A 15,234-nucleotide genomic window follows, 5' to 3' on the forward strand; every position below is an offset into this window, starting at 1 on the left:
TAGGATATTAGGATAAATTCTCTTATAGATAGCTCTTTGAAGCAAATTTGTGATTTGGAAATCACAATGGAATTGTGGATGGAATTTAGGGCCATGTAAGGGAACATCATTACGTTTGGTCATCAATCAATGAGCCATTAGTCAAAGTTACTTTATGTTATCTTTTGAATAAGTTAGGATCACGGACACCTAAAATGTACAGTTTAAAAATGTCTAAATTATCAAAAAGATGCAATAAGCTACCAAATGTACACCATCCTTTCAACAATATCCCAGTTTGCTTTATTATTAGTGGATTGATCTCCCAGCATATAGATCCTGAACGCATTGTCTTTAGCATTTCTCAAATAACACTTAACACAAACTGACCCTTGTGGTGCAGTAGGCTTCTGCTGTTGGACTGCAGCACCTGTTTGTTGTACCATAGAATCAAGCCTAAAAATCATCCACGTCTACAAGTGATCGAGTGTTTATTGGAGCCTGCCTATTTCAACCCTCCTGTGGAAAAGGTAAGAAAAGGTGCTCACAGGTACTGTATGTTATAAACTCACACACAACCCTGAACTGCTAACAGGCTTTCTCAAATATAGATTGATGAGTTAGAAAAAAAAAAAAAAGAAGTATTCTTTAGGCATTGATGAAACTGAACTGTAATCCACACTGGATTTAAAGGCTGAAAGATGTATCTAACATCACTTGTCTTGATCACCATCACAGCTTTTCTAATGTTTTTTCCTTTGTGAGGGTATTTACACAGTCATTTCGATGACTGACGACGGATGATTCTTGGGTGATGCTGGGTGACATCAGTATTGGTGATTGTAAAACGCTGCTAGTCTGGTAACTGTATATAATGAGTCTTCTTTCCAATTGTTGCTAGCGATTACACAATAACTAACTAAACCGTAAACATTTTATAAACATGACTGTTCATTTGTCTTGGTACAATTAAAGTAAATTTTGGTTTAATGCAGCTTTTCAAAAGCCTTGACGATTTGTTATTTATGACTAAATTGTGATGATTGCGTGTCCGGTTTATGAGTTGCCAAGTGTCTCTTCAGATTTCCCTGCTGCGAGAATTCTCTCTCGCAGTTTGGACACTTAAATGGTTTCACCCCATTGTGGCTGAGCATGTGTCTCTTCAGGCAGTTCAGTGTGAGGAAGCGCTTTGGGCACTCTGAGCACACGTACGGACGCTCCCCCGTGTGAGAGCGCGTGTGGACGTTTAGGTGACTCTTGCTGGAGAAGCCCTTCCCGCAGTGGGTGCAGGTGTACGGCATCTCACCCGTGTGAGACCGAGTGTGCAGCAGCAGCTCCCCGGAAGATAAAAATGACTTCCCGCACGTGGTGCACAAGAAGTTCTTCTCCCCTTTGTGCATCTGCATGTGTCTCGTGATGCCCGCTTTGCTGAAGCCTTTCCCGCAGATCGTGCACAGGTTGGTGGGGCCTTCGTGCAGGCGTTCGTGCTGCTTGAGCGAGTAGTTGCACAGGAATCCCTTGTTGCACTGGCTGCAGATGAATATCCGCCCTCTCTTGTGGAGTCTCTGGTGCTGATAATAACCTGACGAGCTGGTGAATCCCTTCTCACATTGGCTGCAGTGGTACGCAAAGCTGTGGAGCTTCATGTGAGCCTTCAGTTGATTTGGATGTTCAAAAACCTTTTCACACTTCGGGCATTTGGTTTCTTCCTCTGTGAAATTTTTGTTCACAGGTCGCGTGCTCAGAAACCTCTTGTCTTCCCCCATGGGCTCTTTCCGTCTACGACGTTCCTTGTTTTCCAAGTTGTCCTTCTTCTGCTTACGTTCCCGCTTTTTTTCAATACTGTCTTTTTGTTTGAGTTTCCTCTTTTTCTCAGAGTTGCCTTGTACTTTCTTCTTTTCGGCTTTAAAGTCTTTACTTTTCTGCTGAGTCTTTGCTCTGGCTTTTTTCATGGATAGCTTTTTCCAAATGGGAACTGTGATACCGTGCTGACTATGAATGTGCTCTTGGACCTTTCTCTTTGTGCGGTGAGAGAATGAACACTGAGGGCAGATGAATAAACAGGACAGGTGACCTGGAAACAGCATGAAAAGCAGCAAGTTAGTAAAATAAATAAATAAATATGTTTCTGGACCAATTCTGGTCTGCTACTGCAGCTGATTTTGTCTGACCTGATTCCCTTTTTGGCAGCCAGTCGTTTGCTGTGACGTCTGAGCTTTGACTGGAGTCTTCTTCCAAATCTTCCAACTCCAGGGTCTCTTCCTCATTGTCATAATCATCATCTTCACTGAAAGGCTCACTGAACCGGTCCACCCCGGCTTGGGAAGGGAGAGCCAGAGTGGACAACAGGATATCTTCCTCACTGCTGGAAGGAGCTATTGTAGAGGAAGGCATTAAACATTTTACACATTAGTCAAATTTATTCCTGACAAAAAAACTTACATTTCTTGTCAAAGAAAGAAAATGAGAGAATTTAAGAAAGTAAGCAAGACAGGAGACAGGCAACAAATAAGAATAAACACCCTTTTTGAAACTTTCACACAGATGTAAAAGACTACATGCAAAACTCTCGTTCGTCTCGTCTTTTCTGAACCTACCAGAGCTGAGAGTGCCCAACTTTATGTGGTGAAGCAGCAAAGTCTTCAGAGCAAAGGGTTCAGACAGATGCAGTCCAAATTCATCTCCAACAGATGTTGTTTCAGTGAGCCATGCTGCTGTCTGACAGAGAGAAGACCACAAAGATGCAGGTTGGCAAGTGAAATAGTCAAGTGCTTACAGACCTCAGGGCAAAAGCAGACAAAGAAGAAAATCCAGGGCTTTGTGGCTCAAAAATGCTCTTTGTTGTAGATGACATTTCACACCAAAAAACAAGAATTAACGAGGATGCACAATTCATCATGTAAAATATGAAATAACTGTTTGATAACAATAGAACTTGGCCTAAATGAAACATTTAATTTAATTTAATATACTGTTATCATCAAAACAGCACATGTGTACGTAGCATTATAAAGAAAGGTGTTTAGCTAAATGTAACAACTTTATTATTTTATATTTGTACATCTCTGCACATATAACAGTACGTTTCAACACATATTTAGACTTACATTGCAGTGTGCCTTTAGAAATGTGTGACCTTATGTTAAGAATACCTGTTGCAGGTCTGGTATGGGCAGCAGCTGCTCCAGCCTGGACAGGAACTCAGACACCAGCTGCTGCAGTCTTTGGTCATAGTTAGAGCCGTAGTTTGCAGGAAAAACCTCCTACAGAAACAGCCAGAGCTTTGGATTTCAATTATCATCACTTCACTGGTGTAAATGGTTGGTGAATCTTTAGATTTTATAAGTCACTGTGACTAAAGTATAGTTCATAGATTTCCTTAAAAAGCTGAATCTTTGCCTACATGTCATTTGTTTGCAGTACGTGTATGTACCGTTTTTATGCACTATGTTATTTGTATTTTAACAGCAGATACTTGTCATAATAAAAGACATCTATATCCCTTTCTTTGATCTGTAAGAAACATGCATTTTTCACAGAGAGACTCACTTGGAAGAAGAACTCCTTTTCATGAGGAACACTCAAAAGATTCTGAACCAGGCTGGCAAAGTTGGTGTAAGAGGTCTTCAGTAAATCATCCCTGACCTGTCAAGACATAGATGACAATAAAGTTACATCAGTTACCATAGCAACAGTATTATCAGAATCAGAATCAGCTTTATTGCCTGGTATGTGTACACATACGAGGAATTTGACTCTGGATTGTACAGTGCTCATGATGTGCTTACTTATACAATAATACAATAATACAGATTACAAATCATTTATTTTGGGGAACACCCTGGATTTCTAGATGTGTGTGTTGTCTATGTTTTGCTTATGTGGCAGCTGTGCATTTTCTTTAAAAATCACACCATCTGCTCAGTGGAGCTCAGTTCAGCACAGCAGGCGTGGATTTTATTCAGGTGGCTCTGGATGGTCTGCAGGCTGGCTGCGCCATCACCACGACACAGCTCCAGAACCAGCTGCAGCAGGGCAAAGGCGGGAGACAGGTCACTCAAAAAGCACAACACGGCAGGGAAAAGATTTTTAAGACACACTGACATTAAAACTCAAGACAACTACAAAAAACAAACCCCTAAATGAATAAGTAAAATGAAGAAGCATTTTCCTCATGTGTCATGATTTTCACAATCATGTAATGGATGTTATTATCCAGAAATTAAAAGAGTGACAATGTATGGAAATTGGATTGAGAGTTAATTCTTGACCTTGGAAGCAGCAGTTGGCAGAAACAAACAACACAAGTTACACTCAGTAGTTGTTCTGGAGCTTTAGATCGTAACACACCATCTACGCCAGACGTGGAAAATGTCCTACTGGACTTCTTGTCCCTGCTGGCTTAAAAATTGAGATTGAAAGTTCATTCTTGACAGACCATTATTGTGCAATATGATCAAAAGCTGCAGAAAAGCTGCTGAGTGGACCTTCAATAGAAATGTTGTTTTCAAGGGGGTAAATGTCTCATCTGAGCAATTTTTGCATTTTAAGTTTAACCAAAAAATCCTTTCAGATGTTACTTCAAACACTACTACTTTATTTAACCACACAGGACAACTTCCACTCTACATATATTAGGCCCTATGCACATGCTAGATGATAAGTTTAATGGGAGGATTCAGTAATTTCTCACCCTTGCTCGCAGGCCCAGGATGAGCTGAGCTTTCTGACTGGGACTCAAAAGCTCTGGGACGATCTCTGTCGCCAAACTAATGAAGTCCACCAGCTTGTCATACTGCATCACGTTGTGCTGCTGTACTATTTGCCATATGAAAGCAGACATTAGTCTCACCGGAGGGACAAGGAGATGTAATGAGGCCGGAGGAAGAGGAGAGCCTGCAAAGGATATATGAGACAAGCGTACTGGAATGAATGAATAAAACACATTTTATCTACAGAGGCTGAAATAAACATTTACAAGCTAAGTTAGATTTGACCACAGCTCTTGTATTCGGAGGGTTAGCTAACGTTAGCTTAATAACTATTAGAAAGATATTATTTGGTAAATCGACTGTCTGCGTACACTCGAGATAACTAGACAAATAATCACACAAACCGTTGCTTTTCCACGCCATTTCTTACTTTAAAAACGTCAAAACAATGAGTTAAATACTAGTCTTGCATTCATCTTACAGAGCAGACAACTGTATCTTCATAACTTCCGGGTACACCGGATGTTATGAAAACTGTCGTGCCGTGTGAGTGTTTCTTCAGAATAAAAGCCGCAACCTTAAAACTAAGCCATAAAAGAACATGTGAGATGAGAAGAGTCAAATAACGTGATAAAATTTGTCACACACAAGTGAATTTGTGTGCATACTGGGAAATAGCACTTTCTGCCAGTAGATGGCGCTCATTTGTCGGACCCTGGACTTTTAAAATCTAATGCAACACAATATACCAGCCCTGCATTACATTTCTCTTTGTGAAGCTTCTGGGGTATTTTTTTAATAGACTTAATGTAGGCTAATTAAAAACCTACCTAATGCTCAGTAACTGGTGTCAGGAAAATGGTGAAAGTGTTAAACTGTTGATGCTGCATGCAACAGACTTGACAGTCATACAGTCAGAGTAGTGTTAGATTAGACGCTACATTCCTCCTTACATGTAAATGCATACTTTATGAAGCTAAGTCAGGAACATAATGTGGATATCTAATATGTGAATTATTAGTCAGAGGTTTTGTAGGACTATTCATCGTCAGGAGCCCCACGTTTTGCATGTGCACTAGGCCCAGCAGGGGAGGACATTTTGATATGTCACAGTAGGAAAAGCAAAAGTCTAAATAATAAAATGAATGGTGCTCAGATTTGCATTTAGCTGCTTCAGTTTCAGGGACATTGAGCATAACTGCTCATTCACACTGTCATACCTTGCTGGAACACTTAATGGACCCTAGCCACTGTTTAGTAGCACCTGTGTGTTTGTGACTTATGCCATTAGGTAAGTACATAATGTTATAAAACATGTGGGATATAGCTAATAAATCACTGAAAATAATTCCACATATGTCATATTTTAAATTCAGCATGAAGAAGGGTCTATTCACTACTTCACCCTTGTGTATTTAGAGACATACTAGAAATAAACATTTTAAATATACAAAAGTATGTAAATACAAGTTTTGGTATTACACTTTAATGGCAAGAGCACTTCGTAAGTGAAAGCAAAAGTACCACACACAAAAACACATGAAGGTACTTTGTCATGGGTGGAATGTAACTACACAGTAAAACACATATTAAAACAGTTTGTTGTTTAAAAATTAATAAAGTGGAGAACTGTTCCTGATTTTGCTTACGATCAACGGGCTCTATCGTGTGACAGGTGGTGTTACTTTCAGGAGCCCCAGGTTGTATCACATGACCACCGGTGAAGATATGAGACACAATGGTAACACACCCAGTATCTACACGCCCACTGGCAGCAGCTTGCAGCCACTCACTGTCACTGTACGTGTCGACTCAAGTAGCTGGTAGAGGAACATCAGCAGCTCCTTGTCGTCATTATGCTGCCGAGTCTTTGGTTTTGCTCACGGAAACTCCATTAGCCACACCACTAGTAGCTCAGTTGCGCGCAAACTTGGATAAAACGCGTGGATAAATACTTGGGAGGATGGGAGGAAGACCCAGAGGCGCACCTGGAACTGTCGAGGATTACACCTTTGTCAGTCCAGCTGTGAAGTATCTACTGTTCATATTTAATTTAATATTTTGGGTGAGTGTTTCTTATGTGGTTAAACATAATGGGTCACAGAGATCTCAATCTGGTGACCTTCATTTACTTTTCTCTGTCTGCAAGTTAATCATTGCGTTTGTGTTGACAAACTAGATTAGCTCTGTGGTGGCTTAAATTAAACTATTTGTTAATAACAAAATACCAGTTAAAGGACATTTCACAGGCTATAACTGTCAGACTTACTGTGTACTTTTGTGAGATCTAGATTCTGTGTGCTGACAGTTGGAACATCCACTGCTTTATCTGACTTGCCATTAACTTTGGTGTTGTACGAAAAGTGAAACCCTGTCCAGGAAATAGGAGAAGGGAAGTTAACATACAAATTTGACACAAGCACACACCAGGTGTTTGCTGCTCAGACAATGGACAGTTTTATCATTACTTTGCAAATCAGAAATGTATCATCAGAGGATTTTGAGGACAGATCCCGGGTTTTGGTTGTTGTCATCTCAATAACAATTCAAACTCAATATCAAACACCTACACTGCAAAACAAAACTGCTATTTTAGGCCAGTTCCTAGAATGACCTACACCCAACACTTTAATTCATTCATATGCTAATGATCCTTGTACAAATCTCTGTTGACTCTGGGAAACATGGTTACTGTGTAGCAGATTTCACACCAAGTGAGATGTTATTTTTTAACCATTTCAAACCGACTTTGGTGAATACAGCAGGTGGTCACATTGATTATGTTATTAGCTATACACTGTCTGACTGTAGCATTCTGTCCCCCACAGTAAGATTTTAATAATTGTCTGACTTTAGACTTTAAAAGTATGGGACGTTTTGTTAAAAGCAACAGCGAAGCTCAGCAGTGGGTTGTAAACAAACCAAAGTTCACATCAGCAGGTTTCAGTGTCAGGTGCTCAGGGACTGTAACATAAGCAGATTTCTGACTTACAACATTTTAAAGCAGATCTGGTGTTGCACATTAAACTTGTTGGGAGTGTGAGAAGACTTTCTTGTTTCTGGTCGAGAACTATGAGAACACCCAGTAATAAATTGAGAACATATAGATATATAATCGGACAAATCATAAAGTCTTTCTTTAAGTTTTTCTTTATCTGTTTCCATTTTCAGCAATGTCTTTTAAACAAAGCTGTATGAGTGAGTCAGCCTGTTTCAGCCCCGAACATGACTTCTGGCCATGTACAAACAGGATAAGGCTGTGTAAAAACTTGAAGCTCTTCAGCGTGGAATGTGTTGTTGTCATTTTTGTTGCCTCTAGCTACAATGGGCTCTGTATAGGACACACCAAATATTACCGCAAATGCATGGTTCGTTCTAGTCTAAATTGTCTTTAATTGTAGGAAATCTCATGGAATGTCGATTTTTTTTTTTTTTTTTTTTTTTTTTTTAAATTATAATCCTAGCAATTAGCCGTCTGGTGAGTGGATGACAATTAACCTAATAACCGAATCAATTATGTTAACCAGTGTAATAATCTGTTTTAGTGACCACTTAGTTTTACATAGCATAACTTTTCACAAAACTGTCACACTGCATTAGACTTGCAGACTTATATACCATAAATTATTGCTTTACAAAAATCTAGATTTGCCCTCCCACCCCATGAAGGTGCAGTGTCTGCTGTAACTGGATCCATTTCATTCAGGATGGGAAGAGTGCTCCCTATTATTCTATTGAGACCGGGAGAGGAGCACTGAGTGAAAGGGTCTTTATTTTTTAGGCAAAGAGGCAGATTGCTGCCAGGTCGATTTAGTCAAATGGAAGTAGGGTGAATGGCTGAATCTCCTTCTCTACATTATTTCACGAAAATGTTGTAGCAACTGATTCCGCTTCATCATTAAGTCTAAAAAAGCATGGTCTCTCCAAAAGTGCATTTTCTTTGGAAAATTGGCTTTTATTCAACCAGTACAGCCTCATCTATGACTCTAATACCTGATTAAGTGTTTTGGTGAATAATGCCACTCCCTGGACAAGCATGAACATAGAAATGGTTCTTCACTTACATTGGTGTGTGGTTTCCCCTTATTACGCCGCTTTTATAATATTTTGAAATGCACAAAAGAAACCTTTTTTTCTCATATTCTCCTCAGATAATCTCCTTGGTGATGGTGTCAATCGGCGTGTACGCCCGCATGATGAAACATGCAGGTAAATGATCCTTCATGAATAGAGCATACAGTCGTTTTTCATGTCTAGTGTGCAACAGTGGGCGTGAGACAGTGCGTTGGCCTTTTGGCTTTATGCTTTTGTCTTTTCTTTTTCTTTTTCTTCTTGTCAGAGGCAGCTCTGGCATTTCTGTCAGTGGATCCCGCCATGATGCTGATGGTCATCGGGGTATTCATGTTCATCCTCACCTTCTGTGGCTGTGTGGGCTCCCTGCGAGAAAACATCTGCCTTCTGCAGACAGTAAGTCTGGAGTTTTTCATACTGCCAGGCTTTAGTGTATTCTGTACTGATTATTTTTGTAGAACTTTGGTTTATAGACCTTCAGTATAACAGCGCAGAGAGGTAAAGGTGTCATATTCAATCTCAGTTAATATGAGCTGCCAGATCATCTCAGCAGTATTTTAGAATTATGGTAGCTTAATCAAAACAGGGTTGGTGCACATATGTACAGTATTAGCACTTTTATAAGGAATGTGTGAGCTTAAGCAGTTGTACAATAAAATCAGTCTTTAGTTGACCAGCTTTTTATAGTTTATTTATACTTTAATCCCTTACTCTTAGGTTTTCTGCATATTTTCTACAAGTATGAGAGGTAACAAGTAACAGCTGAGTTTGCATGGAGACGCAGGATTTCATGGAATCTGTCCTAGGAAGAATTAACCCAAACCAGATCATTTTTGCAGCATTGTACATCTCTCGCTCTCTTTCCTCCTCGCAGTTCTGTATCTCTCTGACAGTGATCTTCCTGCTCCAGCTGGCTGCTGGTATCCTGGGTTTCATCTTCTCTGATAAGGTGATGAAACAATAGGATTTTATAGATAGAGGATTTTCTCTATCAGCATAATCCATGCTATCAGCATAATCCAAATATAAATGTATTTGCTGGAACTTAAAATCTTAATTTAATGACTCTACTTGTAGTGCTTTAGTTTATTTTTTAAAATTCCTCCTGTTAATTGGTTGATTGAGCCACAGAGATTTAAAAAAAAGTAGTCAAATCTGCCACAAACACTGAATGTTAATTTCTGATGTTATACAAACATCTGATGTTTTTTATATTATTGTTTTGTTGTTTTTTAATCTAAATCCCACACAAGGTCTTAAAGCATTATAAAATATATATTATTATAATATCAAATCTAGACATCTTTTGAGAGGCCAAAACATCACAGTGATATTGATGCACCTTGAGAAAGCTGCTATAATTTGCTTATAGATACTTTCTTGGGGGAGACTTTGCTTTATGTACTTTTCTGATTGTGAAGATCAGCAAAACACTGTCTTCTCCTGAGCTTTGTCTGTAACTGCAGCAACATTTTGATAAACATATGAATTGAACACCAGGGTTTGCTCACTAAAAGGGTATTTAGATGTGATTTTGTTTGTTAGATCTTGAGAAGAAGTTGGCTTTGTACTGTCATACGGCAATTGGAGAGAGAAAGAATGTTACTTGGGACATCAGACTGATTCTAGTTTACAAAAACTTACTTCACATAAATTGGTTAATGTGTCTTTCTTATTTATTCAACACATTTTCCAACCACTCTGTGTATTCATGAAAATCTTTTAAATTTACTTTTTTTTCATACTCTGCCAAGGCACGAAATAAAGTGACTGAGGTGATCGATAATGCCATCGTCCACTACAGAGATGACATTGATCTGCAAAACCTCATTGACTATGGTCAGAGAGAGGTAAGACTTTAGGTCCAAATACAGATTTTATGCCATACATACTGTAGTTCATCATCATTTTGCCACTATAAATACCAGGGCAATAGTAGCCTTAACAAAGTTTTTGTAGCTATATACACAAATACCTAACATGTCTTCTAATCCCTTCACTCTCAAATGTTTGTATGTGTCCTCAGTTTGGCTGCTGTGGTGGTGTTACGTACACTGACTGGACCCAGAACATGTACTTCAACTGCAAAACGGAGAACCCCAGCAGAGAACGCTGTTCAGTCCCCTTCTCCTGTTGCATCATATCCAAAGACAAGGTTGCCTTCTTTACAAGACTCTTCTGATACATTGTGTTGTTTTTTCATTTGCCTATGTTTGTCTTTTGACTGTATGTGTCCTTGAGCAGGAGGTTATCAACACCATGTGTGGACAGGGCATGCAGGAATTAGAGTTCCTTGAAGCTGGAAACCACATCCACACCAATGGCTGCATAGACAAACTGGTGAACTTGATCCACAGTAACCTGTTCATACTAGGAGGCATTGCCCTAGGGCTGGCCATACCACAGGTGGGATAAACATCCCCCTCCCCACCCCCACCCCACATACACACACACACACACACACACACACACATTGTCCTCTAGGAGACTGTTGCCGCCAGCTCGTGAGCCCTTTGTTTTCTCTTCTGCAGCTGGTCGGCATCCTCCTGTCTCAGATTTTGATCAACCAGATCAAAGACCAGATCGAGCTCCAGAACTACAACCTCAGGCACCGCTCCGACCCGTGGAGCTGACCGGGGCCGGCCCCCAGAAACATGGTGACACCAACGGGTGGGGGGAGGGAACCACAAATACTAGTTCTCTGTCGGTCATCTTTGCCGGGATTAAGCATTCAGTAATTTCTCGCTGACTTAAAAACACAAGACTCTTTTAAGCAAGAACCTGGACAAACCATTTATGTGCTTTCAAATACTTGGCATGGAGGTGGAAGTCAGTACGGACAAAGGGAACAGATGGAGAAATAGTACTCTGTCACCACCTACTGGACATAGACCATGCTTGAATTTACCAAACTTTATACAGTAGTTAGTAATACCCAAGCAGAAGCAAGGGGATCATTGGCCTTTACTTAAGAACTGATATCAGTATAATGTACAATTTTTTAACATACCCTTTTTGTCAAAGTTGCCAAATTTACATTAATTCATTTAGCTGACGCTTTTATCCAAAGCGATTTACAATTGCTATGTCAGAGGTCGCACACCTCTGGAGCAACTAGGGGTTAAGTGTCTTGCTCAGGGACACGTTGGTGTCTCACAGTGGATTCGAACCCAGGTCTCTCACACCAAAGGCATGTGTCTTATCCACTGCATCAACACCCACAATTGGAGTGGGAGTTTTGTTTCAACTGGATTCCTGATGCTACAAACATTAATTTAATCTCGTGAGATGGGATTAGTTGCAGGAAGACGACAGTGAGTCCGAGTTGGAGAGAGGAGTTTGTTGTGTTGGGTTAACGTTAGGAAATCAAGTCTTCCTAGCAGTTCCTCTTCGTACACAAGAAACTCCTCTCCCTCGTTTCCATCGGCATATCCTGCAACAACTTGCCTCTCACAAGGCTTCAGAGCGAGAATCGTCCTTTCAGTTTCTTGTTAAAAAACAAAGGGTTTTTCCATGATGTTGTCAGACACCTGGTATAACAGTCTGAAACCTTTTGTACCTATTAGTCTTTTCGACCCCAAAATATGTGAAAATAGGGCCCAGGTTTAAAAATACTGAAATTATCCTTTACCTACCCTTTTGTAGACTTTGAAAGTCTAGCAGTAAAGCTGCTAGTGTCTGTGAGATGCATGTGACATTTGCTTGAGGTCATTTTTTATTAATAAAGGTAAAGGTATATTCTCTGCATTGGGCAGCCACTGTACAGTGCCCAGGGACCAACTCCAGATCTATGCTAGTGGCACTGTTCAATAATTTATTAGCAATCTGCACCCTAAAATATGTTTACTTTTGATTTGTAGTTGAAATACCTGTATCAAAAAGAAAGTTCAGCCTATTAGTGTTGTAGTCAAGACCGCCCAAACCGAGACCAAGTCAAGACCAAGACCAGAGTTTATCAAGACCAAGACTTTTAGGGATTGAGCCCAAGTTGAGACCAAGACCGGTTCCCCACACAAATCTGAGGTGGAACAACTTGTGTTTTCAACAAAAATGCATGAGTTAAATTAAGTAAAATCTTTTTTCAGTCCCTTTTCCTCTACAAAATAGATATCTTAATGGAAAAATTAAGTGTTAATTCATTTGTGATTCAGATTAATTAAATCAAACATTTATTAAACTGTTGGAGTGCGTGTAAGTGGGGCGAGCAGGGGTGACAGCCGTTAACAGTAACAACACATTGTTAATAAGTGTTATTTGTTGCATTTGAAGCAATAAGTTTTACATCCAATCAAAGTTAGGATGTTAAGAAATAAATCAGACAATGCAAAAGCAATTTATTGATATTCCAAAAGTTATGGTCTTGACTGGTCTTGAAATAAAATCCTGAGTCCTCTATGTTCGAGACTGAGACAAGACTGAGTACAAATGTGGTCAAGTCCGAGACGAGGCTGAGACCGTCAAAGTGGTCTTAAGACCGGTTTCAAATACTACAACACTACAGCCTATACTTGCAAGGCAATGGTGCTTTTGTATACTTGCACAAGGCTATGTGTAAGTATTAAGTATAATACGTAATAAGTATTTACCTCTAGGCCTCAGAAATGCTTTGTACCCCTGTTACAATTTTTTCAACGTTTTTACAACATGGTTTTAAGGTATTTCGTTTGACATTGTGCTATAAAGGTAATGTCCAATGGTCTGTCCCTCTATAATAAAATGGCCATGTTGGGCTTCTTGGTTGTCCTGATGAGACCTCACACTGCACATGATGTCATTTCCTTCACACATTTTAGCCAGCTGACAGGCTGCATGACTGCAGGGCCACTGGATTTTGTGAGGTATAAGCCTTTAGTGTGCTGCCATTGTAAGTTAATGTTTGTTAATGCTCATAAATGTTTTAGTGCTTTTTGTGTCTGCTGTAAATTTCAGTTTTTAATCTCTTTGTATCACATGATAATTTGAGGCTAATCTTTTGGGTTCTTTCAAGAACCTTTTTCATTCTTCACCCAGCGAAACTCTGGCAAAAGATTTAATGTAACTGGGATGAAGCATAAACCAACACAACCTCTCATCTCCACCCCGTTTCTCTGCCTGGCAAATGAAAACCTGAGTTGTGGGACATTCCCTGCCTGAAACCTGATGCCTGTAATCTTCAGGAGCAGAAACAGTCCTGGATGTTTAACAGCCTTTGGCGCAAGTCCACAATCTAAACATGAGATTTCTATGTTAGTTTAAAGCTGTAGAAACTCCCCACACTATGCCTTTCCCTTTAGAACAAAACAAAATCTACTGGGTCACCAATCTGGTGGCACGAAGGAGTGAAAAAGCAATTGGGACAGCTGAGGTGTGACATGTTATAATTTAGTAAAAGCAACTGAGAATAATGAAAAAGTGGCCGTTCTAACAGCAGCTTGTGTTGTGGCCCTATTGCAGCCTCTCACTCTGTGTGTGTGTGTGTGTGTGTGTGTGGTGGGAGTGAGTGAGTGAGTGAGTGAGTGAGAGTGTTTTGTTGGCCTGTGCTCCGGGGCTCTGTGTGTGGTCCCTGGTTTTTGCCTCTGACTCACTCAAGCGGCCATGTTGCTGTGGATTTCAAGGAGGCCCGGACAGACACATGTACACACACACACACACAGACAAGGGAGCAGCGTTAACCCAGTTTTACTCTCAGAACAGCAGGGGTGAAACAAAGCATCTGCAGCCATGCAAATACCACAAGTGCACTATCCAATTAATGCGATAACAACAGCACCATGGTTGAGATTTGACCAGAATTTTTTTTTGTGGTATCCTGGCATATCCAAGAGCATTCAAATACAGCTTTGTGAAATCATCATAAAATCATGTGACTGTCTTTGAGCTTAGTGTTTTATGAACATATTTTATTTTTAGCAATTTTTGAAAGGTCCTGCAGCCACCTTAACCACAACAGGAAGCCCAGTCCATTATGGATGTCCCATAGGAAACACAGATACTTAAATGCACACTACTGTCATATAAACATGTATGAACTATTCAAAACGTTTTGTAAATCTTTATTCAGTTTTTCTTACTGTCATCATCTTAAGGCAAATATCCACCAATACACAGTAGAAAATGCATTTATAAATGTAAAAAAATCCCCTTACATGTGTTTGATTGTATCTCTGATGTATACCATGTATTTTCACTAGAAAGTCTTATATTATGATTTGGTATATTGCATTTATTATCACATTTATAACATATGTAATACACGTATCATGGAGTAACAGTACTAGATGTATGTTTCTCTTTAATGTCATCTTTTTTATTTCTTCTTCTACTTGTGCTTATTTCATTTAAATATATATATAAATATAAAAACTGCATATATTTGCTTAAGTCTTATTCTGTAGCTGTAGCATGTCAGTCTTTGTCTTAATCAAAGAAGATTAAAATCTCATAACACAGAATTAGCAGCAGCCCACTGCAATATATTCTGAGTGCACATACA

General features: G+C 39.6%; 2 protein-coding genes across 3 annotated transcripts; one reads left to right on the forward strand and one right to left on the reverse strand.

The window, feature by feature from the left end:
• Positions 1–251: 251 nt before the first annotated feature.
• Positions 252–5,204, reverse strand: LOC123984670 (zinc finger protein 432-like). 2 transcript variants are annotated; one of them, XM_046071689.1, is made up of 8 exons: positions 5,096–5,204; positions 4,673–4,875; positions 3,894–4,004; positions 3,529–3,624; positions 3,132–3,242; positions 2,577–2,697; positions 2,151–2,354; positions 252–2,053 (listed from the first exon to the last, which is right to left on the reverse strand). In XM_046071689.1, the coding sequence occupies exons 1-8, from the start codon at positions 5,112–5,114 to the stop codon at positions 999–1,001; spliced, it is 1,920 nt and encodes a 639-aa protein (XP_045927645.1). In that variant the 5' UTR covers positions 5,115–5,204; the 3' UTR covers positions 252–998. The 2 variants fall into 2 exon arrangements, with proteins under 2 accessions (XP_045927645.1, XP_045927646.1); XM_046071690.1 differs by having other exon boundaries at positions 5,122–5,186.
• A 1,316-nt stretch (positions 5,205–6,520) lies between these two features.
• On the forward strand, positions 6,521–13,526 carry tspan33a (tetraspanin 33a). The gene is made up of 8 exons (XM_046071566.1): positions 6,521–6,756; positions 8,843–8,900; positions 9,031–9,158; positions 9,637–9,711; positions 10,517–10,612; positions 10,789–10,917; positions 11,007–11,168; positions 11,294–13,526. Exons 1-8 carry the CDS (start codon positions 6,655–6,657, stop codon positions 11,393–11,395), a joined length of 852 nt encoding a protein of 283 aa, XP_045927522.1. The 5' UTR covers positions 6,521–6,654; the 3' UTR covers positions 11,396–13,526.
• The last annotated feature ends 1,708 nt before the right edge of the window (positions 13,527–15,234 follow it).

Source organism: Micropterus dolomieu, linkage group LG16 (genome assembly GCF_021292245.1).
Source record: "Micropterus dolomieu isolate WLL.071019.BEF.003 ecotype Adirondacks linkage group LG16, ASM2129224v1, whole genome shotgun sequence".
In the NCBI taxonomy this organism is placed as follows: Eukaryota; Metazoa; Chordata; class Actinopteri; order Centrarchiformes; family Centrarchidae; genus Micropterus; species Micropterus dolomieu.